The sequence below is a fragment of the Melanotaenia boesemani genome, chromosome 7 (assembly GCF_017639745.1).
Source record: "Melanotaenia boesemani isolate fMelBoe1 chromosome 7, fMelBoe1.pri, whole genome shotgun sequence".
In the NCBI taxonomy this organism is placed as follows: Eukaryota; Metazoa; Chordata; class Actinopteri; order Atheriniformes; family Melanotaeniidae; genus Melanotaenia; species Melanotaenia boesemani.
The window spans coordinates 17,842,263-17,868,524 of record NC_055688.1 but is presented as its reverse complement, the minus strand read 5'-3'; the positions used below and the strand labels follow the sequence as shown (position 1 = coordinate 17,868,524).

Here is a 26,262-nt window from a genome sequence, read left to right as displayed (position 1 = left end):
CGGCTATTAATGTGTCTACATAATTGAGCAATTCTAGCATCAGTTTTCTAATAGCAGTTCACAGAGCTGAGTTTGTCTCAAGCCTCAAAAGTGTTTCCTCCTTAAGTGGTATATTTGATGTCAAGCCTCTAGGTGAAATGAAAGATACATAAAAGCACATTTTTAGTATAGCACAAATTGCACAAGAGGTGCACCATTAATGGTTTTAGTTATGGTATTTCACATGATACACATCAGAACAGTATCCATGGAAAATTCAAAGCTCAAAGATCATAAAGTTGTAGCTCACCGATATTGATGGCTGTTTCCTGTTTGTCCCCAGTCAGGATCCAGATCTTAATGTCAGCCTTCATTAGAGTCTCGATGGTCTCAGGTACCTTATCCTGGAGCTTGTCCTCTATTGCTGTGGCTCCCAGAAGCTGCAGGTTCTAACCCAGAGAAGGTACGGGGGGGAGTCAGTAAGTGGGGATCATAACATAGGAAGGTCTTTAAAACGTCATGTGTCATACAAAAATCTGAGTCGGGGTTCTGTCACTCAATCAGTTGTGTTTTTGTTTTTTTATTTTGTTTGTTTTGTTCCCTCCCCTCTTCAACTCATTTTTGTTCACTACTAGAAAAATCGCTATGACCTTAAGCCGTTTCGGATCAGTTCCTGTGCTCTCATGTGTGCACATCTCTGGACTTGATCTCTTCCACACAAGCACATTCACAAATACAGTTGGCTGTTTTTTTCCCAGGAAACTCTGTGGTTCTTTGGGATTGGCTGTGGGTTAGTACAGGCTCATCACAGGGCCAAAGATTTGACAAGACCCAGCAGTAGAGCGGAGACAGGAACCAGGAGCAGAGGAAAGGCCGAGGAAGCTCTTTAAGTTGTGACCTGAACCCTGCTGCCTGTTGGTCTGCAGCTCTGTACTGTCTAATCACTGGAAACCACACAGCATGGCAAACTATGCATTGGAGGGAGGGTGAGACACACGATATCTGTTGAGTCCTCATTTGCTATTTATTGTTCTTATACTTGAAGGGATTCAAAGTGGATTATTATACAAAAACCACTTTGATCAGAATTTCTGCATAAAAAGCCCATGAAGAACCATATTTAACTTGGCGATTGTCTGCACAGCATTAAGACAGTGGCTGCTACTACTCTACATCTAATGCTATCTTGTCTCTAACTATAGTTTCAGTGTGGGAAACAGACTGATTAGTTGCATGCAACACCAGCTTCCTGATGGCCCTTCCTGGAAAACGCTAGCTGGTAACTGATGGTTGGCTGGGATTAAGTGCAAGTGGACCGGAAATAATCAATTAAATCTTATAAGGTTAAACCAATCAACACAGTTGATGAGAAACTTCTTCTTCAAAGCCAGGAGCAGTTTACTTTACACTGATATTTAATAGCACAAATTTAAATAAGAATCCAGTAGCTACTGTACTCAAGTACTCCTTGGGGATTATTTTTTCTAAAGATTACCTACAATGTAGTACAAATCATAAATAATTACTGACAATACCGTCCCTTTTAATGATAAACTATGAATGACATATGCCAGGTTTTTATAAAAAGGAGTGAAAAGCAGCAATTTATTACACTTTAACAATTTCTTTAATAATATTTTAAGATACTTTATTAAACTGAATAGATTTGATTTAATTACTTCAGATACATGATTTCCTATACAGCTGGAATATCTCTTCCTCTCTTTAAAATGGAACTGCAGCGCTATTGTGCCCCCATGTGGACATTACTGAAGACATTTTTAGATGCGGGTGGCCCCAAACCGTAAACCACCCCAAAGCCTGGCAGCAGTAATGCCACACTCTACTCATTAGGTTGCACACATTACATTTTCCTCTCTGAAAGCTTTGAGTTCGTGATTGATTGCCTCCATTTGTTTTGGGCAGGCATGAGCAAGCAAAAAGAACATGCCAAGAGGCTGATTTACAGCTGTGGCTTCCTGTGTTTGACCAGCACTCCCACACAGTCCGACCTCTCGGAAAACCAATTCCACCTGTCTCCCATAAAAACAGACTCAGTTTTGAACTTTTGAATGTTTAGAAGAATAATTACAATTCTCCACATTAGTTATACCTAGATTTAAGCCAAGCCACTCTTGCAAAAGCTTTACAAAACGTTGGTTTGTATCAAAACTGGCAGATTATGTAACTGCAGCAACAAGTCAAATGATAAGTTGCCTCTTACTTGACAAGCTAACTACCTCACAGTGGATAACTGATAGCAGGATGACAGGCTAACAGTAAATCTGGCTAAGGGAACCCGAAGAATAACAGCAACAGGAACTACTTTCACACAAACAGGATATAAGACATTTTCTAAGCAAACCTTCTCTATCAGTTCGTAGCTCTCCTCCAGTTTCAAGGCTCTGTTCTGCAGGGAGGTGCAGGCTCTGTGATGGATCTCCTGCCAGTGCTGATAGGACGACTCGCTGATGTCTGCCACTGCAAAGCACAGAGTGCGCAGCCCTGTCAGATTAAAAACAGAATCACATCATCCAGGTCAAATGTCAGGACTTTTTACCATTTTACATGCAGTGTGTGTCAGGCTGTCAAGATAACGTTAAAAATGTCGTTCAGACAGGTTGTTGCCGAATAACTTCTTCTGACTTATTTTGTACAGGTAATTTAATAGAATAACTTCTTACAGCTTCTCTGTACATTTCTGGCACGTATTATTTCTTACACTTGGTGGGTAGCTGTCATGTAACTAAATATTTTTTCTCTAGCAAACTGCTTTTTTTTGGTTGTGTGTGCCAAATAAAATTTTGTTATGTCATTGTTTTTTGTTTTTACCTCATCCCCTGTCAAATAAACTACAAACCATCACAGAACAAGAAAACCCTGGCATAGACAATAACATATTCTTATTCCATAGGTACCTTGGATTTAACACAAATATATCTGCACTTTATCAGTAAATGTTCATTTGGACAAAAATCAATTGTAGTCTTCATCTTGTGACAGTTTAAGAAAACATTAAATAAACTTTTATTGCCACATCTCCTCAGCCATTTTCAGCTTCTTATAAATGACTGTATCTGAAGATTCTCACAATCTGTCTTAAATGCTATATTTAGCCCACATTAAAAAAATCTCAATGACATCATTTTGCTGATGTCTCACAAGGGGGCAGTATGAACACAGAACACAAGGAACTCGCTTTGCTGCAGTTTCCTACAGGTCTAAGGCTTTGTGCTACTACTCCTGCAAAATACCCACACCTAAATGAACAGATCATTAAAAAATGGCACTGGAGCAAAATCTCTTGGGGGAAAGAACCTGCACTGCTGCTACAACAGAGGATCAAGTTGCAATAACTGCTAAAAATAAATGAGACGTCTACTGTATATTAGAAGTGTGGCAGGGGGCGATATTCGTCCACTTACCCTCAGTAGCAAACTGCTCCAGGTGCTTCAATGTGATCTCTTTGTACCTGGAGCTGTCTGCCAGACGGTCATAGATCACTGTGTCCTGAGGGGAAACAAATATTTGTTAGTTTCTGACACACTCACAAAGGAAAGACAGCAACTTCCTGAACTTGCACTGCTTTGCGCTTGGGTATCAGGCTTGATTCAGCCTTCATGAGGTGCACAGAGAGTTTCCATTCGCATACAAATGTACTGCTGGTGTTTAGCCTGCATTCAGTAATTTAAATAACGTGTCTGAATAACAAAAGCGTAACTAGATTGTTAAGGCTATAAAAAGAAAAGACAGAAATTTCAGTTTTTCAGTAGTGTTAAGCCTCTTGGTGCAAAATGATCAAGTTTAAGCCTAGGAACGATTGGTAAATGCTCTGATGAGCCTGAGCTACTTTCAGTGTTGAGTTTTGGCCGTAGCAGGATAAAGAGAAACATCCTCTGAATATTACAACTGAGCTAAAACATTATTTTCTATTGAGTGTACAATGCTGCATCCATCCAGGAGGTTCTGAAGACTGTGCTGCTCTGGATTAAAAATAGTCCGGTGGTTGTAGTCGTTGAGCATTTCTATGTGAGACATAATGTTTCTGTGTCTGTTGTTTTCCCAGAGATGCACATGTGTGAGATGCAGCGGTGTTTATTCTGCTGCTCATTCAAAAGATTTTTCTGACAAGAGCAAGAGGCAATGAGGGGAGAGGAGAATTCAACACTTGTGCGTGCGGCAGTGATGGTGATGGGCTGTCACACGTTGCCATGGAGAGAGACAGACACTCACAGCTCCTTTGCAGTAAAGGCGGATCTTCCCAGATGGGGTGCGCATGATGACAGACATCCTCTTTCTCGTGCTAAGTGACAAAAAGGGAGTGCAGACAAAGGAAAAGATGGAATAAGGAGAGAAAGCCAAGTCATCACACCGTTTGAGATAGCATACGACTCCTAAAACCGTAAATCAAAAGGATTAATTAGTGGAAATTATAAATGTATTTCAAAGCTGACAATCTATTATGCACTTTATTACTAATAATAAACACTGTCACCAAAGAATTACCTTGTAAACTCCAGCACGTGAAGCAGTTCATACCGTTCCTCTTTTCCAAGCTAAAGAAAAGAGACATTCAAGTTAATTTTCTCCAAAAGGACACACCCTCATCTGGGTCTTCTAAGACATCTTAGACTGAGTAGCAAAGCCTAACCTTGCCTTCTTCCTGCAATCAGCCTTAATTGCAATTTAAATGTGTTTATCAGTTGCCTCCACTGAGAAGATGGAGGGAGAATAACAAGGTAAAATCAAATTAACTTATTTAATTGTAGAGACTGCCAGGTACAAGACAGAGCAATTAAGTAGATGCTGAGAGATTTAGAGGGTCTAATAAAGATTAGGAAAAAGGACAAGAGTCTCAGAGAGAAGATGGTCTGGCCTGCGATTAAAAATGAATAAATAATAAACGGCTGTAGCCTTTCTGCCTCAGGATCTTTAGGTGAAATGAACAGGTTAGCCAATTAAGCTAACAACAGGATGAGTGGCCCCAAGTCTTTGAGAGAACATACTGCGCCAGCTTAGGAGATAATCAGAACAAATGTGTTTTTTTTTTTTTGCATTGCTGTGGTCCAAGAAATTCAAGCAGTTTCATTTTATTAGTTTACCTCAAGGTTTGTTATGGAATATCTTGGAAAAAGAAAAATAGTAAGAGCTGTAAGATATATATCTTACATTTTCTTTATTGCCAGCTGTACAATGTAATCATTGAAAATCAGCTAGTATCAGCCAAGCACAAAGACTAGAAAGAGTGGAACACCTTACCACACTTAAAAATAATTTATTCATATAAAAGGATTTGTACATGTCATTTCATTTTGTAATATCTTTGATCAGAACCAGACTAGCCCATTCACATTTGTTCTGAGCTTTTATGCTAGCCTATTCTTTATAATAGCTCCCAACCTAAAATAGTTACTACATTTCACAAAGAAAAGTAAGCATATTATCTAAAATATTTTTCCCCAAATGCCGATAATGACGTCATCTTTTATGCCCACTGCTGAAGTAACTGGGACAGACCCAGATTTTCCAAAGCTAATCAGGTGAGCAAGTATTTTTCTTTATTTGGATTTAGCCCAGGTCCTTGTCATTAGTTTTATATTTCTGATCCTATAGGTTTGCAAAGGACTATAAGGAGACCAGATAAAACAGATTTAAAAAGTCTGAACTGTTTGTGTTTTGTTGTTTTTCAAATATGGCCTGATTTACCATTTCCACGATGACACTGTCTGGAGTTCTGCCAGAAAACACAAAGCCGAGGTTTCGGGCTGCTCTCACCAGAGCTCCTTCATCTTTAAAACAAAAAAGTATAATAGATCAAACACATGTTCAAGCACACAGTGAGTTGAAATGCTACAGTAAATGTTGAATTTCAGTTTGACAGCTGAAAGAGTCAAAATTTGTACATAAATGAGCCGTTTCCAACACATTTCTCAAGATGTAGAGACACTGAATACTGCAGATTAACTAGAGTTACAGCTTGCATCAGCATACTAAAGGGCAGGAAAAAGAACTCCACTTTTTTTTTTCAATAGTATACAGTTCACTTCACTAGCTCTCCTTGCAGCCATTCCCCACAATGCTTCAAACCCCAAAACACCATAAGATCATGGTTTTTGTGAGCACTCAGGCAAAAAAAAAAAGTAATCTTTCTCTCTCAGCAGTGGCAAAATATTAACTGTTTCTTCACTGAAGGGATTATAGGTCTGCTTTAGCAACATTATTCATAGAGTCAAAAGTATTGGGGAACAATAACTATTCTTCAGATCCAGTCAACTGTCTACTGAGGTCAGCTTTACTCTTTATCACTAAAGCTTCTTGTTTGTTTCTATTTGGGCCAGAGTTGAGTGGCTTTTATAGCATACTGAGCTCATTAGGAGGGCCATTTAATTTCAGAAAATCTACATTTTACTCATAGAAGCAACCACTGTGTGAAACTTGTCAACCTGATGTGAAAATATTGCATATTTATACAAATTTATCTTCCTCTAAAGTTTTTTTCATGGGGATGATTTTGTGTAATTTAAAAAAAAAAAGATTGACAGTCGTCTCACTGTATTAGACTAACCTGTGATTATGACAGACTGAGGGATCAGAGTGAGATTCAAGGAATCAGAGGGATATAAACTATGCTTTTTGTAATGAGAAGATTTAATCTTATAATAAAATTCCTGGCTCTTTCATGCAGTTGTGGTTATATAAATGTCCATATGAAACACTAAAGCCTGGAGGGCGTAGATATGTGTTCCATTTTTTCAGGCACAGCGGTCATTAGGTTTAAAATTAAATGCTACTACACAGAAATGTTTCAAGGATAAACAATAAAGAATATATCTATTGCAGAAGGGAACTTAGTGGTCACTGTTAAACTATGTTTAAATATATATAGCAATTAACTTTAGATAATGTTAATATGACTGACAACTACAACCCAAACTATCTAATTTTGAAAAAAATGAACACCCTTTATGAAAATGTGGATGCTTATTTACATTTCCTGAATATGCTCTATACGCGTTACCTTTTGAGCTACCAGAGAAAGACTAGTAATAGTTCATTCCTAAATCACCTTGTTTAAAGACACACACTGGAGTGATAGCAGAGCAACACACTTTATATCCAGAAGCTGTGTTCCACTAGAACGTGTGATACCTGGAGATGCAGCTTGGTAGGTGATTTTCCCATCCGTACGCTCAGGGACTGCAGTGTGACAGATGGCCATCATGGTCATGAACTCCAGGATAACAGCAGCTGTAGGCTACAGAAAGTGGAAAGGGCACTTTGACTTTTAATGTTGTTTAATAAAACACGTAACAGAAGCAAAACAGCTAGAAAGACCTTAATAATATTGTAGAACAGGGAGAATAAGGGGAGAGAAAGCACTGTTTGACAGGCTGACCAACCTGCACGACTCGCAGCTGATGAACATGTCTAACACTGCAATCTTACTGGTATCATGACTATAGTTCCATTTCTTCCCAAAAAATCAGTCTGAGGTTCTTCAATGTCTGAACTACATGAACGCCAGTCAAGTTTCACCTGACAAATGACTGGTGGCATCAAGCCAATAGTATCACACATAACTCTGCCACTAGATTCTAGACTCAAGCTACTGACAACACATTTACTCATCCTCAGTTAATGAGGAAGAACAGACCCAACCCACATACTGAGGGCATTTTACATTCATGACAGGAACGGTATGACTAATTTGCTACGTGGTAGATTCAGACAGGCATCTGCTGAGGCTCCTATCTGAGAATAGAGGACCACCAGTTTGGAGTCAGTGACTACAGCTGAGGCAGAGATATCAGCAGCCTCCAAGGCCACATAAGCCCTGAATAATGCAGCAGCAGGACCTTTAGTAGGTGGGCTGCAAACATTTGTCAACAATGAGCAAACAATTATGAAAACAGCTTCACAAACCTGTTGCAACGCAGAAAATATACAGTAGATTCAAACGGGAAAAAAAAAGAACGATCCCTCCTGAATAGTAGTAATAAAAAAGAGTGAGTAAAACCACATTATAAAGCAATGGCTTGAAAATGCTTGTTTCACATCTCGACACTATGATACGTGCAAGAAATGTAAAAATATATGATGGGGGCATGAGAAGAAAATCAAGGGGTCATATGTACATAAAAATACACAATGTTCCATAAAGTCCAGGTGGCTGAGAGAGTCCTCTTTGTCTTCTAACAGCATGCTAATCTGGTCTGGGCTGATAAGTATCCTCTGAAGGACATGTTAGCGTGTCTATATGTGTGTGTGTGTGTGTGTGTGTGTGTGAGGAAGAGAGAGAAAGAGAGAATGTGTGTGTACTGCAAAGCCTTAAGCTAGCTGTATTCTTCTGGTTTATTTTGTGCTAAGCAAAAAACAAACAGCCATGAACACAAGTTCAGCAAGTATGTAAATCCATTTCCAAAGTGTCAAAGCATTCCATAAAGGTTAGATTTATGTTGCTGAGGGTCTTGACAAGAATTAAAGCACAACTGGCAGCGTGTGATATATCCCGCACAGTGGTAAACTGAGCGGAGAGTCAAGGTCCACTGAACTTTACTCTGATGGCACAATTAGATGTGACAGCTAATACCATGTTGCAAGTGCTGCCAGCTATCACCCCCACTGACTTCCGGGTAACTTATGTCATGGCAGCAGTGACAGACACTCATCACTTCAGACAGAACCAGTGTGGAAAAAGTTGAAGGGTTAGGTGAACATGAAGCGGAAAGTCCTAGTGTGGCAGTAAGTAAACAAGTTCCCACAAAGACTGATGAAGCTCTGCAGGAACATGTCCAGGAAACAAGAAGAGCTCCAGAGGGGATGTTTATTTTGTCAGGGCTGTTAAATCTCCTCTCCTCCAGTCAGCCCTTCCCTTCAACACTGTATTAACATTACTTCTACAAACAGCCTGTAGCCATGCAAAAATGTTGTTAATTGAAAGCATTAACAATGTTTAAGTAAGAAGCCTCCTGATGGCCTCCAAGTGTTTGTAATGTGAACATCACATCAGGTGTTAAATTAAATTTATGGCTTCATTTAGCACCTACAGCAGAACCCTGTCAGAGACATATTGATGATGTGTTAACCAAACGTTAGTCTTAGAGGCTGGAAATAATGTAAATTTATGCTTCCTTTGCATATTTAACTTTAACTTAAATAAGTTCAAACTGGAAGCTGATGCAACAAATACGGATATGCTAAAGCTTTTTTGTTTAATCTTCAACACACAGCTTTTTACTCATACATACTGAGGTAACTATTCTTAAAAGTTGGGTCTGTAGGATTTAGTTTTTCTGTTAAATTGTATATTACAACCAACTTAAACCTAAAAGATAATTTCCTTGTATCAAAACTGCACATATAAGTTCTTTGTAATGAAAAGGATCACTTCATATTTTAAAATGGCTTAGACATAACACTATTGTTTTTTTTATTATTTAACATGTACGAACATGCAAATGAACCTCGTCAACATCTTTGCTCAAATACTCTTCAATTTGATACTATATTATCAACAGATAGTATTTTGCTGTTATTAGATTTACCGTGTGAGCAGCATCTAGTGGTGGCAGGTCCCTGCAAGCTGACTAAACTAATTCTCTTTGGTTTAAAACCTCTGCAGGAGGTAAGAGACTGTGGTTGGTGTACTACAGTTCGGTAAAAGCATTCATTTCATCCAAAACGTCCATTTGACATGTTAATAAGGTCACACTATGATTTTTAAATGTAAGGCACATTAGAAAAATTATATTTAAAACTAAACAGAAAAGTGGTACCACATTATGTACCATGTAAAATAACCATCAATAAAGCACTACAACTACAGCCTAACAGATTAATCATGAGCACAATTATTACCAAGATGCAGAGAGACTGCGGTTTGTAATTAGCAGTGGGTGAGGGGCTATAAATACTGCACTAAAGCAGACCTCAGACAAACTCAGTGTGTGGAGAGATGGTGTTGTCATAACAAAGCAAACATAACAGTAGGATTACTACTTTCCCTGGGTGGTAATACTGTATGTAATTAGATGTGACATTCTGCCTCCTCCACTCTTCTCTGCAGCTGAGTGACTCAAGAGCCAATCAGTCATTCTTCACCCAATTCATGACTACAGATGGTCATTATGGCTCCTCTTAAGACTTATAAAGGATGGCAAATGTCTGTGTTTGTGTGTATTACACCAAGAGATATGTTGTTTTTTTTTGGTTGATTTCATGTAGTCACATGATTTTTTTTCACTGTGAATAAGTAGTGGAAGAGGCTTTTCACAGTCTTGCAAGATTGAGCTAATCAGTGTCTGTCTTGGTTTAGAGTTCTGTGTAAACAAGCAGTAATTAACCCCTCATCATTGGTTTTAATCAAATTGACATTACATTTATTGGTTTTCAGTTTTATCACAATGTGACAGACTAAAAAGCCCATCCAAAATATACTTTCCATGAAATATAGCCATTTCACCATTCATAAGAAAGGACATACATGCCAAAGCAGTCTGCTTAAAATGGAAAGAAGACATTATGCAACCACATACAATTAGAATCAAAATCCTTCTTAATTTGCCCTAAGCAGCAGGAGTCACTGGAGGCAGGCGATGGGGATCCCGGACATTACTTACGTGATTACTCTGGAGGTTTTCCAGTAAGCTTGGGTCATTAAATCCAGCCTCTTCCGATGACTGTGTGCTGTGCCTGGAAGAGGAGATGGGTATGTCAAAACACTGTAAGAAACTTGATCACAGAACCTTACAACGTTGGCATCAAGTGGAACATGTGTTGACAATAGATGTAAAAACAAACTTGCATTACAATCAAAGCAAACTCAATTAACAACAGATATAACAGATATATAACACAGATATATATATAAGGGCTGCACACAATGATGCATTATCATATTAATGTAATAACTGATTGTTGTCAATTTTTTTAACTCAGGGCTTTTTTTTTTAAACTTCTTGCTTACTGGCTCTGAACACAGAGAAACCACATGCAGAGGCTTGCAGTTCAATGCCTCTTCCTCCATGTTTTATCCTGCTGCAGTGGTGTGTCGGATGTAATCAGGGGAGAGCGGGTTTATTAAAATGTAGAGGTTTTTTGTCTGTAACTTAAGATAGAAGAAAAAGAACCAACATTTCTTTTTGTCCCTCAAAACTCATGCAAATGAGCAGAGAATTGTGATTTTTGGACATGAAACTGCTCCCAAAAGAAAACTACGAAATGTAGTTTTATCCTGGTAGATTTAGGTTTTGAGGTAAGACAGCAAAGTTAAGAACTTTTATGACTATGCTTTACAAACATGAAGCATACATTTTGGCCTTCTTGTGCCTCTCGTTTGGTAAATCTGTGAGATGTGTGCTTTCAGTAGAGGTGTTGTTTGTCCATGTTTATGCCATCGGGTGGACAAGGGGAGCCATAATTTGAGTTTACATTTGTTTTTTTGGACTTTGTGTACCTGATCTTTTTATTGTTTGTTGTCTTAACTGTGTTTGGTGGTTAGCTGAGCTGTCAGCTGACATTCTGGACTTTCTGTGGATACCACACGTTTATAGTTATAGACCTGATGTTACAGCAATAAAACCGGATGTTAACCTCTTTACTGCCAGTAGCGGAGGGTGCAGGCGCAAGAGGTTAAGGTTATTCTGATCCTGTTTTCTGTCTGTTCACCTGATGGCTGATATTCATCAGATATTGTTCCTTCTGTATTTAGAAGGAAGCAGCTTCATAGTTTAAAATTAATCCTGCTGACTTTTTACCTTTTAGTTAGAATTGTCATCCTTTATCATAAATGTTTGATTTTAAATATGGTAACAAAATATGTTAACTGTTGCTGTTTAAAGAAAAAAGTGCTGCTAAATCTGTTTATTTGTTGTATTTTAAGTCTGCAACCTTTGCAATCCAAAAAGCCATTTCCCCTCAGCCAGCTAAACAAAACTCATTTAGAATCGCATGTCTTGAGACCTGTTGGAAAAAAAAAAAGTATAATTTTTAATAAATATGTTGCAGACCCCATGATTTAGTGTTTGTACCAAAATAAATGTAAATGTAAAACAACCTTAAAGTGGAACTAAAGCAGCTGCTTATCTCCTGTTATTTATTTTGTTTGTTCTTTTTTGAAAACCTAAATTCAGGAAAAATATGCACAATTTCCCACAACCTACCATGACAAACTGTATTTACATTATTTTTATGATGCAAAAACAGTCAAACAATCCATTCAGGGACAAAGGGCCAATTTATTTTTGGTATATTTTCTTGAAGAACTTACTAAAAAAAAAGAAAAAAGAAAAAGAAGAAGAAAGAAACAAACATCAAAATATATAACTGACCACATAAAAATGGATGCTGTCTCTAAGTCTGAGAAACCTGTGTGGAAAAGCTTTAAATACACATTCAGTAAGCAGTGTGTAAAAACTACAGTCATAAAAAAGGTATTCCGATTGTGTAGATATCTGAGAAAATCACCCTGCTTCTCACTTGATGTATTGCCTCAACACAGGCTGTTCTTGAGCTGTTAATAACAGCCAGTGCTGCATGCTAGCATTATTGACATTTGTTGAATGAAGAATTAACTACAGTGCACAGAGAATGTAAATGTTGCCCCCCTGGGCTTAGGTAAGGTGATTTACATGGTGACTGTTTGGGATTGTGCCTATGCTGGCAGAGGTACAGCCATCCTATGAGAAAGCAATGTCCTGAAATGGGAAAGCGATGCTTATATATTTATTTATTATCCTCTTTATACATCATATTCATTTCACTTGTTTCCATGAATAACAGTTGTTGATGCTCCACTTCTAAAACCATGAAGGAATGTCTGAGAAAGCAAGCAACAAAATCAAAGCTGAACACTAATAAAACAGAGAAAAGACAATCTGGCTTTTGTGGAAGACGACAAAAGCCTAAATTAAAATGTTTAATTGCAATAAAAGTCGCGGTGAAGTGGGAAAATGACATATTTGGTTTCTAGGAAAATTGTGATAACAGAAAAAAAGTTTGCTTGTTTGTTTGTTTGTTTTAATTCCTGTAAGAGGAGAGTGATTTTTTTTATTTAGCCACCAGCTGGTTGTCCAGTGGGAATTGATCCATGATTCTGGGATAAATAGAGTCCAATAGATCAGGCAGGCAGCAGCTTGTGGCATTAGGGTCTGATAGACACATTACTGAGGCTGCCATTAGCAACCATAAGTCTGTCTAATTCCACAGAATATGCTGCTCCAACCCAGAGAGACAGCCAGCTAGCATGCTTGTAATAGTCCCATCTACTGCACAGAAAACAGACGATTAAGGGAAGAAAATAAAAGGAAAAGGTAGAAATGCAATTAAAAAGGAAGACCAGAATCAATATTGTGTCATACCCCACACAGATGTGCAGGAGGTTTGGAAAAATCAATCAGGTTTTATTAAAGAATGACATTTTTTGTGGAAAACAGTTTGCATTTCTATCTGTGGCCTCCATGTATATAAATATTAAGAAGTTTCGACTAAATTTAAGCTTTATCTAAGCAACCTTGCACATTCACTGTAATATTAAAGAAACATCTGCCAAAAAGGCTCAAATGCTTTAGTGTTTTTGTTTGTCCTAACATGCATAGTGTCAAAATTATTGTTTCCTACACCAGTAAAATGAGAAAAACTAAAAGCTTTTCTCCACAGCAACAGTGTCGTAGCTTGCCTTGTCCATTTTTCCTAATGAAATTTGTGAGGTATGAGAGTGGCTGAAAGGGATTGTTGGTTATTGATTATCAGCTGGGACACTGAGGTCCTGGTCGCTGTGGAAACAAGGGTGCTGACTGTTCACAGTCAATAAGCAGGGATCAGTTCCAGATCACACCAATAACACTGCCCTGTTCTGTTGTACTCAGAATGAGAAAAGAAATAAACTTATAACTGAACTGTGATAGGCATATCAGTAAACGTGTGCAGCATTTGAAAATGGACTCAATAGCTTCAGTAGGCAAAGGCCTACTAACAAAATACACCAACTACAACACGCTTATTTCTAAACCATCAAATTTATAAAATATCAAAGACAGCCATTTCAGTTTTGAACAAATTATCAATAAAGAAGTATGCTTTCAAGTAAACTGACAAGATATTTTAAATGATCAAGGTTCAACAATCGAGTATTATAAAACAGGCTCCTATTCCCATGCAAAATGGATGAGACACACCCATGCTGCAAAGCTCAACAGAGACAGATGGATCTCAGAAACAGGACTGTGTGAGGGAGTGCATGTCGGATGTGTGTGAGAAATAGAAAATATAGGTGAGTGAGTAGCTATCATCTCCAAAGTTAGTTTGATGTTTACATGAAAATGAGCTGCACAGATTCAGCCTCAAGACAACATACAGAAACAGCTAGAAGCTTTGTCCAGGAAAGCCTGCTGATTTACACACACTCTGACAGCCACAATACTCAAATATACAGTCAATAGTTACTAATTAATTACAGGTCCCCAAATATACATAATACTTGGTAGTTTAACATTTTCCTTCCATCATCAGAAACACACACTGATTAATGAGCCACAGTTAAACAACATGTCCCGAGATAACAATGAAAACACAAACACACTGAGGTACATCGTTTAAAGTCACGATTTTCACAAAGCAATGCAGCACTAATACGTCACAAAAGCAGAGAAAAGAGCTATCATTTCCCAGCCATCATCTTACCAGTCATCCTCTGCAAAACTACCCTCCTCAGCCTCAGGGATGTGACTGTCGGAGCGAAGATAGAAACAAAAAAGCATCTTGTTGACAAAATGTTTTGTTAACATGTTTTTTTTTAATGATCAGAAGCCAGGATTGGAGTTAAAATGGAATTTTTATGGGGAAGTTAAGGAATGCAGGGAGATCACAGCAAGCTCTCTAATCTATTTTTCCTAGTATTTCACACAACTACTGTATAAGCACTTTAACCGCCAGGTGCTATGTATGTGTAAAACTAGCACAAAATCTGGATACGCATTAAGACAGGAAATGGAAAAAAACACTTGTTCTGGGCTGAATGTTGTTTGAATTTTAACCAAAATCTAAATAAACTGGAAAACATTGCATGGAAATAGTCAGATGTAAAGTATCACATTTATTTTAATTCATACAAGTGCATAAAGATGACACTGTTTACTTCTGTGAGCTTTGTAAGTGCTGGTAGACTCAATAGCAGGTAGACTACTTTCATCATTTCATGCAAGGTAGGACTGATTACATGAAAAATGGTGGCGCTTATGTTTACACCACTGAGATACAAAGACAGTAAACGTATATTAAAAAGGAAAAAAAGATGTGCTTAAGTTTTGTCATCTGTCTAGATCTAGAACAAAATATGTTTTCACTCTATAGTCCTAATATGTGGTACCCAGAAGAGTTCTGAGAGTCGTTCTAACTCAACAGCAATTCCCCTTTGGATTTAAACTCCAATCCAGTGGAATTAATTAATGTCTACACCCTTGGGGATGGCTTTATTAATTACAGCAGCACTTAATTTGTAGTGAGGAACACATGCAGGCAGCAGTGTTATGGGGGTTTTTTGTGTGTGTGCTGGAACCGAAATACGAGTCGCTCTCCTCAGTAAGAAATAAACGCGTACATTCATTTGTATTTAAAGGTCTGTTTTATTTTTGCATTTACTCAAATGATTTTTCATTTTTGCATGGTATGCATTCTGTTTTCTGATGTACAATATTAATGTTTCAAAACGATCTTTTAAAGAAGCTAACCCCTGAATTTTAAATGTAAATACAAAATCAGGCAGTAAGCTACTTTTATCCATATTTCCTCATAGACATCAGGTAAGCAGAAAGCATCTGTAAACATATATATATATATATATATATATATATATATATATATATGTTTTTTTGGGGGTGGATTATGAATACAGAAGATTTTCTGACAGAGTCAATTGTTTTAGAATCTTCTGTCTTTTGTTCTGAGACCTCAAAAGAAGAAGAGGAGCAAGCCAAATGATGGCATACGCAGAACCTGCCCTCCTCTCTCCTGCTATGAAACACTTGTCCATACTTATTAGATGCATAAGAGGGAGTCCTCATTTCAGAGAATCAAAGAAAAATGTCTCTACTTAGAAGGACAGTTTGCAGCCTAACGGAGGAGTGTCAATCCTTGATTATATATAGCATTACTGTTGACCCAAGGGCCATCTATGAAAAGCTGTCAAGCTGTCGATGGACTCACAACCACAGTCTAAAGAAAGCTTAAGCAATGAGATTCTGATAAAATACTGTCCTTTTGTTCTTCACTCTCCACTCCATTAATCTCACTTTTAATTCAGTCATAATGGGATTCATCATGTACTGTCACGCCTGCATTTGCTTTGGCTTTCTGAAGACATTCTGTTCTCCCACTCGTTCTGCAACCACTGAGGCTAATTATCTATGATAAAATTCAAATTAGAGGGGGAAACACTAAGGAAAACAGTTCAAATATAACTGAATATGTTTATGTGTGTAGAGCTAAGAAATAATTATGAACTTTGACTGAATTTATAATACATAGGTATATCAACACTGTTTTACTTTGGACCACTGAGAGAGGAAAAAACAAAAACACCTCCAACAAGAAAGTGTTGAACAATCCCCTGAAAAGAGAATAATGTAAAGAGCCTTTGCTTGCAAATGTTTGTCAACGTTTTATTTATAGTTTATGAAGAGAGGAGCATTAATGCAGCTGCTAATGAGAAGGTAAGGGAGGAGAGAGAAACGCCAGATGTAATATGATGCACACTCTGCATTTAATGAAGGTGATGCGGGAGGCAAGGGTAGAGGATCTGAGCAGGAAAGCAGCGAAACAAGAGAGCAAAACAGGACATACCCATAGGCCACACCGGCAATGGTGCACTTCTTAAACTGCATCACGTTGCAGGTCAGCGTTCCCGTCTTGTCAGAGAAAATGTATTTAACCTGCATGGGTGGAGAAACAGTTCCAAGGCTGCAGAGTTTATTCTGATACACAAATCTTTTAAATAAGAAACAATATTAAATCACATTCACATTGAAGTGTTTACCTGGCCTAGTTCTTCATTCAGATTGGAGGTGCGGGCCATAGCCGGTGTGTTTGAGGGCTCGTACAGCATATCGGTGTCCTAAAACAAGTCACACAAAACCTTAAATGTAAACCAAGAAACTGTGCAATTTTTCTAAGTGATGTGAAGTCAAAACAAAAAAACAAGCCAACAATAAAAATCCTGAACTGTCTAGGACTATGGGAAGAGAAGAAAAAGGCCCTGAATGTTGTTAAAAATGACTTGTGTGGGTTTCATTTAAATTTTAATGCATAAAAAGGGATTTGAAATTACTGTGGGTGGAAACTAAAATTATTCCTCAGCTGAGATACTTAGTGTACATTGACCTAGTTACTTAGGTTATGCAAGAAGATGACGTTTCACCTTTTCAATCATGTTTCATATCATATAGTTATTAGAAAATGGATTACAACTCCACTGTTGTCTTTACAAATGTCATTACATTGTTCTTTTTTCTTCTCTTAGCTTTATGACGGTTGGGTGTTGAACTGCAAAACTTACACAGCCTTATCTCAAAAAGCAAACATGGGATTTTAGCATTTAAAGACTCCAACCTCAACATCAGAAACTCCACTTTTTAACAAACTCAAATGTATTTAAATCATCGATTTATCATAAGACACAGTAGTGTTGATATGGATTTGATAGTGCCTAAGAAAAGATACTTCTGTAAAGTCATACTGCAGTTCATAATTTAAATGCTTTTAATGTTTTAATGAAAAATATAAAATGCTGACATTTTAAGACTGTTCTGACAACAAGATTCTTCAAGGATGTCATAATATAAGATTTTGAGGTTGTCAATGTAAAGTACGACTCTTTGTGGCCAATGCATCTGAAAGAACATACTGCCATGTAGTATGGTTGAGTTAGTAACAGTGATGGTCTAAATATAATCCTCAGTTGGACCCTTTATAAGTTAAATGAGAAATGCTGAATCTACATCTGTTAATAGTTTGCTCAGAGTTATGTTAAACTGTTCATTGCAACTTCAACTTACCCAGTTGATGAAAAAGGCTTGGATGAATTTAATCACTTCCAGTGTAACCAGAAGACTGATGGGTATCAGGTTGTTGAACAGGATAATAAAGGTCAGGAAGTTGAGGCCAAAGTTAGCAGCCCCACCATCTATTTAGGGGACAAGTTTTGGACAAAGTGATACAAAAGACACTCATAAGAGGTGGTTGGTAAATATCAGTTAGTTCAATGAAAAATACCCAAAGCTATTTCCATCTAATGATCAACATTATCCCAATCCTGAGGATGTGTCGGGGTAATGTCGTGCATTAGCTGGAATTAACCTTTTCTTCCTCCCAACCTCATCCTTTTATAACTCAACCGATTAGTAATCCAATTTAAAGTCCCAAAGATTCAAACTAGTGAACAGGGACAAAAATATCTCATTAGTGTCACAGCAGCAGCCTTGGCATCCAGCGTGATCCAGGCAATGAATTCCACAAAGCACTATGCAAAATGATGCTGGTCCCACAAAAGCCCCAAACTGGTAATGTATAAAATGTATTCCCACTGACACCAAACATGAAAACAGGAGGGATGGGATTTACCTTTCCTCAGCTTGCAGGAGTTGCAAATGTTACCTTCCTCAACCCAAGCCTTGAGATTAGCTTTGCGGTTGAGAGGGTCAGCCCTTCCCCATGACTGAACCATTGCAAAACAAAAAAAACTGAATGGTACAAAGAAAGTGGCAGAATGGAAACTACTGCTACTACAACACATATAGGAGGGAATACTCATTTTGTTTTGTTTTTTTTGTTTTAGAAGTGGGGGGGAAGACAAACATTTCAGACGCCGTCAAGACAAAGGAGGGAGATTCAGTCCATAGCACATTCTCGACCAACAAGAAGTGGAAAAGAGTGGGTGGATTTTGTCAGTGAGAACGTTTTGGTGTTAACGATGAGCTCTACATCACCTCATTTCACTCAATCCTAGAAGCCGGCATATTATGATACATACAAACGCTGGTATCAGATGAGAGAGCAAAACTGGATTGGACCAGAATCATTGAAAAAAAAAAAGAAAAAAAGAAAGAAAACCAGCAAATCAGGACATGCATAGCTGCTGGTCACATGACTACAAATCACAGATGTATTTTCTTTGTCTGTGGAACATAATCTGGTGTGAATATCAGAGGTTCCAAGCAATATGTTCACATTATTTTTTTATTTGATAAAATTTTTCTAAGAGAACTTGTCATTGGTTTAGCAGATCTACTGTGCATTAGGATGAGAAATGACAACTCTTCAAAATCATGCTGAAAGCAGTAGGACAAATACACTTTCTGCCATGCTTTCAAATAAAATAGCAACATGTTGTCTTAAATGTCTGCACCTATATACAGATACCACTCATGTCTACTGGTGGTGTTTGAAAGGTTGTGGAACCCACTAGAATAAAAAAAAAAAAGAAAAGCAGCAATAAAAAACAAATCATAAAAATATATTGATAAAGATGACCAAATTTAATAAATAGGGGGAATGACATTCTTTCATCTTTCATTTATTGAGGGAATCTATTCAATATTGCATATCAGTAAAATGGTGCCTTCACTGTACGGTGTAACCTCCCTCTGCAGCATTAAGTGCAACATGTTTTATTCCATTCCTTCATACAGTTTCAACTCAGAGATGTTGGTGGGTTTCTTCACTAAATTGTTCATCTGACATCCTTTCACAAAATTTCTGTTGTACAAGGGCAGACCTTTGACTTGGCCTTTTAAAAACATTTATTATATTTTCTATTTTCAAAGTGTGATCAGTGTAGTGCCACTGTATTGTTGCATGATCCTCCAGATGGATGTCTTGATATTCTTGTTTATTTATTTATTTATTTATTTATTTATTTTTTGTTAAAATACACTGGGATGATCTCCAGTTTGCCGCTACCACCATGCTTAAAAGACACATTATTATTCTCATGCTGAAATTCAGTGTTGTCCTGTCTCCAAATCTAATGTTAGCATCAGTGAGCACCAGTGTGTGGGGTACATAGGCTTTCCTCTTTTTAACCTTCGCATTCAGTGAACTAACTTAAATATAATCCTCAAATAGAACATTAAATCCTTGAGGTTTACATGCTTTAGCCACTCAGATTTGCAATATTGGATGAATCTCCAATAAATATTCTAATACAATATTTTGCCTAATTTGTTTGCATTCTCCATATTAGTTTTTGGGACCTGTGTTAAAATCAGATCAGGTTTTAGAATATTTCTGAAGAAACATTAAAAAAATAAAGTATCAAAAGGTTCCCCAACCTTTAAGGCACCACTGCTTCTTTACTAAGCAAAGTTAGGAAGAGGATATAAAAGCAACCCTTTGCTCACAGAGCCTGCATTAGTTGTCACAGTATATAGCAACCAGTCAGCACTTTGCAACATGTCAAAGTCAAATTTGTTATTCAGCCAGCACATGAAGATTTCTGTGGTATGTGAGTGTGTGTGATCAGTGCTGGGCTGACTGTTTCAGTCTGCATTTATTGTACAAATGCTGATCAGTGGGTGAAGTTTTAAATTTCAAGTAAAATGAATGGGTGCGAGAAAAATGAATGTTTAACACGTGACAATATGTCCACCTCTCTTTTGTCACAGGTTGGATAATATGCACTGGACAGAGCCTCAACAACTCCTTATGGAAGTAAAGTCATTTCAAAGATGGACGCTTGCTTTATTACTTACATTTCCCTCATCTGTTTTTTTAAAGGATCTTTTGGAGCAATGTTTGAATGCAACTGAGGACAATATTAAAAGCTTTAGAAAACCAATAGAAGCCAAAACAACATCTCATCAAAAAGGACTATGTAAGTTGTAATGCAAGCTTAAATTGACCAGGGCACAACCTGTCCTACACAGGCCTATCAGGGAACAGAGTAATGGCCAAAGTATCACGATCATCACTTTGCATACCAGGTTCAGAGCTTCATCTCGTAAAAAATGTCTATTTTAAACGGTATTCAAGTCTGAAATATTAACTTCAAGATAAATATTTTACATGGATGATTTGAGGATCCAAATAAATTCTGAGCAGGTTTTCAACTCTCCACCTCCCCCTCTCTGTCTGTCCTTTAAAAAAAATCCACTCAAGAAAACATGGGGGCAAAGGCATTTAGAAAATGTCAGCTTTTGCCCCTTGGGTTGAAACACATGCTCTGTTCAAGCCATGAACACAAAGAAGCTTTCTGCAATGAAAATACTCAGGAGTTCTTGTTTTATTTGCTTGGCGAAAGAAACTAAAATGCAACTATTCATTTATTGTGGAAAATGAGAAGAAAAAGAATGATGGTCTGAAGCTTGGAAACTGCAAAGTGTTTGACGTGGCAGAAAAAAATGGAGGAAAAGTGAAACACTGTGTGCATCAGGCACTGAATTAGACGAAAGTATAAGAGAGCTGGAGGGGAAAAACCTATTGTTGGATCCCTGGTATGTGCTTGTCCACGGCATGGGCCCATACAAAGTAGGGGCAACCATATAGGGGACGAGGGTAGGGGGGCTTCATTTGCTTAGCAAAGGCAGAGCTTCAGTAAGGGGTTAGTAAGGAAGGGTCATTCACGGATGGCCAAGGCTTTTAAATGGTTGTTACCTGGAGCTGTTAAAAAACGACAACAAAGAAAACAACAAAATCAAACAGAACATTAGAAAAGAACAAAAAAGTACAGCAGCGCAGTGATATTCAACCATTTCTTTTTCAATGAGACTCATTCACAACACATTTATGCATGTCACGGCTGTGATTTCTCAATTCACTTATTCCCACATTGCCACATATTTCACTTGTGATACAGAACATAATTTAACTGAGGCAACATAAAACGACAACACATACCAGCATTTTAGAACTTAAAAAGACAAAGAAATAAGCTGATATGAACAAGTGAGATAAAATATGTGGAATATGTTAGGAAGGGGCGGTTGGGACTCTTACAGTTGAGATCCATGTACCAGGCGTCATTGCCGTACTGGTACTTCCAGATGGTTTGGCCAATGGAGCAGACCAGAGAGATGGCCAGCAGGCAGCCAAACAGCACAAGGATCTGAAAGTTGGTGATGCGCTCCACGTTGGACAGTTTCAGAGGAGGCCGTGTGGAATTCTGCCAAACACGAGACAAAATAGTTGCATTAAAAATAAAAATTAAAAAAAAAGAGCATTTCATTTATATAAACCTTTGTTAGCACAGAGAAAGAGTATTTCACCATGAGCTTAGCTTAGCAGATCTAAATCATGTGTAACTACAGCATAACTTACAAAAACACCCAAACACAAAGTAAAATATAAGATTCTCTTACCAATTCGTCAGACTGATTGCTTTTGACTGGTTATAACAAATGACAAGCTGTATAACTATAGTTTTACCTGCATGAGCTTTGTGTCATGTCCTGTGTAGACTACAACACCATGGACCCACTGTGTGTTCCTTAACTGGGCTCCTCTCAGTAAGATCTGGTCAGGACCCAGAGGTACTGTGCTGTTGTAAGAAACATCACTGGCCATTAGTGCATGTACATACTTTCCCTCTCTTTGCACAAATCTGCAAGGGGTGAGCTTAACATTTAAACACTACTGATTTAACATATAACCTCCTAATTATTTGTTATAATTATGCCGGTACCATCTATATCTAGACGCCCATCCTGATGGCTAACAGGCATTAATCTCCATTTCTAATTAATGGATCTTTCCAACCTTAAAGCCTAAATCATCATTAGAAATTTATAAAATAAAATCGCGCACACACAAAAAAAGAAAATCAGAAATGAAAGTTAGAACACTTGTGAGCATGTGAGCAGACCTCTAGAAGCAGACATATTGCCTACAATTCATTGCCTCTAAAAACAACTGTATTATTAAATATTACTATTGCAGAACCTTTCATTTGTTCAACAAAAAGACACACTAAAATCTCACAATGTGTTGTTTCTCCTCACTAATGGGCAACAAAGAAAGCATGAGTGTCAGAGAATTAGACATACAGCTTTGCAACTGAGCCCACCTGTGTCCATCCAGGCGGATGTTCCCAACAAACTCATACAGATGGCGGTTTGGGCTTTCACACTCCATCCGCCCAGAGAGACGCATCAGGTTGTCAATCTCCTTTATGTCAGCAGTCACTTGGAGACCCTGTTGTTGTGGTTACAGCAGCAGTAAATCAGTGCTACCTTTACTTTTAATTTATCATGGTATGGTCAAGTAGGAGTTATTAAAAAACAAAGGCTGAAAAAAAAGATAATCACCTGTCTGATTTTAAGGTTTGTTTCTCCATCCAAATTAGACGTTTCAATGTAGCACATACCCTGTGGTTCACTGTTGTTGAGAGAGAGATTATAGACACAGTAGAATCATAATACTTATAATACTGCTATTCAATTATGCTCTATGCCAATACTGTATATTTAACCTCGACTGCTCATTATTTTGTATGATTCTAATTTTATATTCTGCTAAAGAGCATAAAAAGCTAAAAATATTATTTCCCAATTTATTTCTAATTTACAGTTAAATCATAAATTCTCTCAATTTAAACTGTGGCTGAAAAAGGGGCTACAACAGAACAACAAAAACCCTAGAGCACTGCAAACAAAGATTCTGCATGCCAGCAAAAATTGCCATCAAAATTTTACTGACATTGTCCAATTGATGTCCAAGTAGACATCTATTGGACAGACAGAAGTTCTTTGTTTGGTGCTTCTGCGTCCCCTGAGTTTAACTGTCTTTCACATTGAGTTAAAATATACTGCAAAGGGACAGAGAATGGAAAAAGAGAAGACAAATCACAGTTGGGTGACAGGAGCGAGCAGGCTTACCAAGCACAACAAACAAAGCAAACAAACAGACCTCAGACAGACTCTGGGCAGAGAGACAGAGAAAGTCATGCCAGTGGTTATAAGGTGAGCTGGGTCGCTGGTTAGCTACTCCTCTTATAGTCAATCATATCAAAGACACTGAAACTCTACTGCAAGCAGTGAGGGGTTTTGGAATGTGCTGCTTTAGGCCACTGAATGAGAGTTTTGATTAATTCAAATGAGCACAAGTCTCCTGTGATGGCCAGGAAATTCATTTAAAAAATCTATACCATTCATAAAAACATACTGCTTCATTACTGTTAGTGAATGACTTGGCTTCATGTCAGCTCATTCAATTAGCAGTAACAAGTTGTGGAAGAAAGCAAAACTATAAATCCATGATGGTTTCCACTTTTTCATCTTGGAAAGTGATGGCATGCAAAACTCAGTTAAAATTAAATTCTTGCATTCAGGGTGCCGTACAAGCCATGCATATGGAAAATTCACACCCAAAAGACAGCATAGAGTAGAAGGAGCATGAGCTCCTGACTGGTAATGCTCCATGTCTTCATTCACTGTAAGTAGTGTTAGATGTGTCAGCCAAACATATAAAAGGGTCTACAGTTAGGCCGTAAAACAAATAGTAAAATAAAAAGCCAATAATATGGCTGCCAAACCACAATTTAGACTGACATGTAAAAAGATGTCAAATTATTTTGTGTTCACTCACTTCACTGACATTTGGTTATTGTCAAAAAATAAATAAATAAATAAATAGAAAAAAAAATGTTTACACCCCTTCCTTCCTCAAGAGAGCTAAAACGTCTCATCCCAGTTGGTACACACAGCCCTTATCTCTCCCACCGCTGTTTTGTTGGTAATGTTGCTGGTTTCCTGACCTGGACGACAGTATGACGAGGTCAGCCGGGAGGTGATCCCCATTTGCAGCTCTGACTACTTCCCCAACAGCCACCTGATATTACCAACCACACACCAGCAGGGGGCGAGACAGAGGAAGTGTGGCAGTTGTTTGTACAGGAGGCAAGAGAGGAGAGGATGAAAGGTGGAAGGGGGAGGAATGGAGAGGATAAATAACAAAACAAAACACAAGTGGACGAACAGAAAACATACAAGGGGAGAGAGACAACTGGTTCAGTTTTGGGGAGATGTGAAGAGCACAATGATCAGTCCTGTATGGTTGGTCATCTGTTCTCCTTTTCACTATCCATTTAGAAAAACCATCACAGAAAAACTGTTGTTTGGCTTTTAATAATGAACCATTTTTTGTTTTTGCTTTGTTCGTTTATATAAATAATTAGGTGACCCAATGTGTATTTCTAGCATCCACTGTAATAACAATAAAAGAATAAGAATAAGAATAAGAATTAGAATAATGTATATCCAAATGGTTTTGGAAAAGGTGAAGGAGATAAACAGGTTTATGACATGATTGGTTAAATCTAATCCAAAAATCAAATCAACCGACCTAACTAAGGAAATGATGGTTGCCACATCAGACAAGTACAACATTTTTTTTAAGAAAAAGTTAACGCCAGATTAACAACATGCTTTTCAAAAAGGCAAGATATTCAATCCATTTTGGAGATTTTGGCTGTGATGTTTATTAACCATCACTTCGTTAGGAGTAGCTGGGAGAGCAAGGAGAAGAGAAGAAAGGAGGGAGAAGGTCCCCACAGCCTGGCAGCAGGGTGGTCTCCTGTACCTGGATGATAAAATGACAGCATCCGCAGGAACGAAATCACTGCCATTTATTCTAAAAATTTCGCCCACTTCAACCTGTGAAAATAAACTGGTTACTGCTGTGGGTTACCCACAAAACTGCATAGAAAATGTAAGATCAACATGAATATATAAAGAAAAATAGCTGCAAAAAAGAAGAGAAACATGAGCATTACAGCAAAGAAACATAATACTGATGAGAAGGCAATAATGAAGCAAGTGGAGTCTTTTCCATTACTGATGAACCTGGCACATTTTCTATCAGGCAGTAATATCCACAAAAAAATAAAAAATAAAAAAAAAACCAAGAAGAAAACATTTTTTTAAATCTACATTTTCATGTGTTATATTTGCATATGTAACACAAACTTCAGTAACACTAACAGAAAATCTATTCTAAACATTGCAAAGGGACATCTATTAATTTAAGAAATCATCATTTTGGGCTTTTTGTAAGCTGCCCTGCAAAAGTAACTTGTTACATAAATGGAAGACCAAGCAAAAAAATGAGCAGAAGAGGCTTTTACAATATGCATGGTGAAGAGGCAAAAAATGATCAATTATTTAAAGTTGGGCTTTTTAAAGAATCTTCCATGTGTATACTAACGAGACACAGTGTTTTCCCTTTTGCTGTGATAAATGCATTAAAAGGATTATGTACAGGAAGTTTATTTTGATTTTGATCAGCTGCAATTGTTGTAAG

The 26,262-nt window shown here is 37.7% G+C and overlaps 1 protein-coding gene across 7 annotated transcripts in view; it reads right to left on the bottom strand.

Moving 5' to 3' along the window:
- atp8a1 (ATPase phospholipid transporting 8A1) overlaps positions 1–26,262 on the bottom strand; it is a 95,050-nt gene that overhangs the window by 39,714 nt on the left and 29,074 nt on the right. For 2 of the 7 annotated variants that reach the window (XM_041989934.1, XM_041989939.1), the window contains 18 exons: positions 24,719–24,792; positions 23,271–23,340; positions 23,030–23,157; positions 22,393–22,504; positions 21,964–22,129; positions 21,622–21,627; positions 18,027–18,154; positions 17,009–17,086; positions 16,816–16,904; positions 14,659–14,703; positions 10,599–10,671; positions 7,129–7,234; positions 5,686–5,768; positions 4,486–4,535; positions 4,213–4,282; positions 3,405–3,489; positions 2,345–2,484; positions 290–428 (listed from right to left, as the gene is read on the bottom strand). In XM_041989934.1, the coding sequence (XP_041845868.1) occupies positions 290–428; positions 2,345–2,484; positions 3,405–3,489; positions 4,213–4,282; positions 4,486–4,535; positions 5,686–5,768; positions 7,129–7,234; positions 10,599–10,671; positions 14,659–14,703; positions 16,816–16,904; positions 17,009–17,086; positions 18,027–18,154; positions 21,622–21,627; positions 21,964–22,129; positions 22,393–22,504; positions 23,030–23,157; positions 23,271–23,340; positions 24,719–24,792 (1,642 nt within the window). Of the gene's footprint in view, positions 1–289; positions 429–2,344; positions 2,485–3,404; positions 3,490–4,212; positions 4,283–4,485; positions 4,536–5,685; positions 5,769–7,128; positions 7,235–10,598; positions 10,672–14,658; positions 14,704–16,815; positions 16,905–17,008; positions 17,087–18,026; positions 18,155–21,621; positions 21,628–21,963; positions 22,130–22,392; positions 22,505–23,029; positions 23,158–23,270; positions 23,341–24,718; positions 24,793–25,542; positions 25,617–26,262 lie in introns of all 7 variants that reach the window. The other 5 variants (XM_041989935.1, XM_041989938.1, XM_041989940.1 and 2 more) reach the window with 5 other exon arrangements.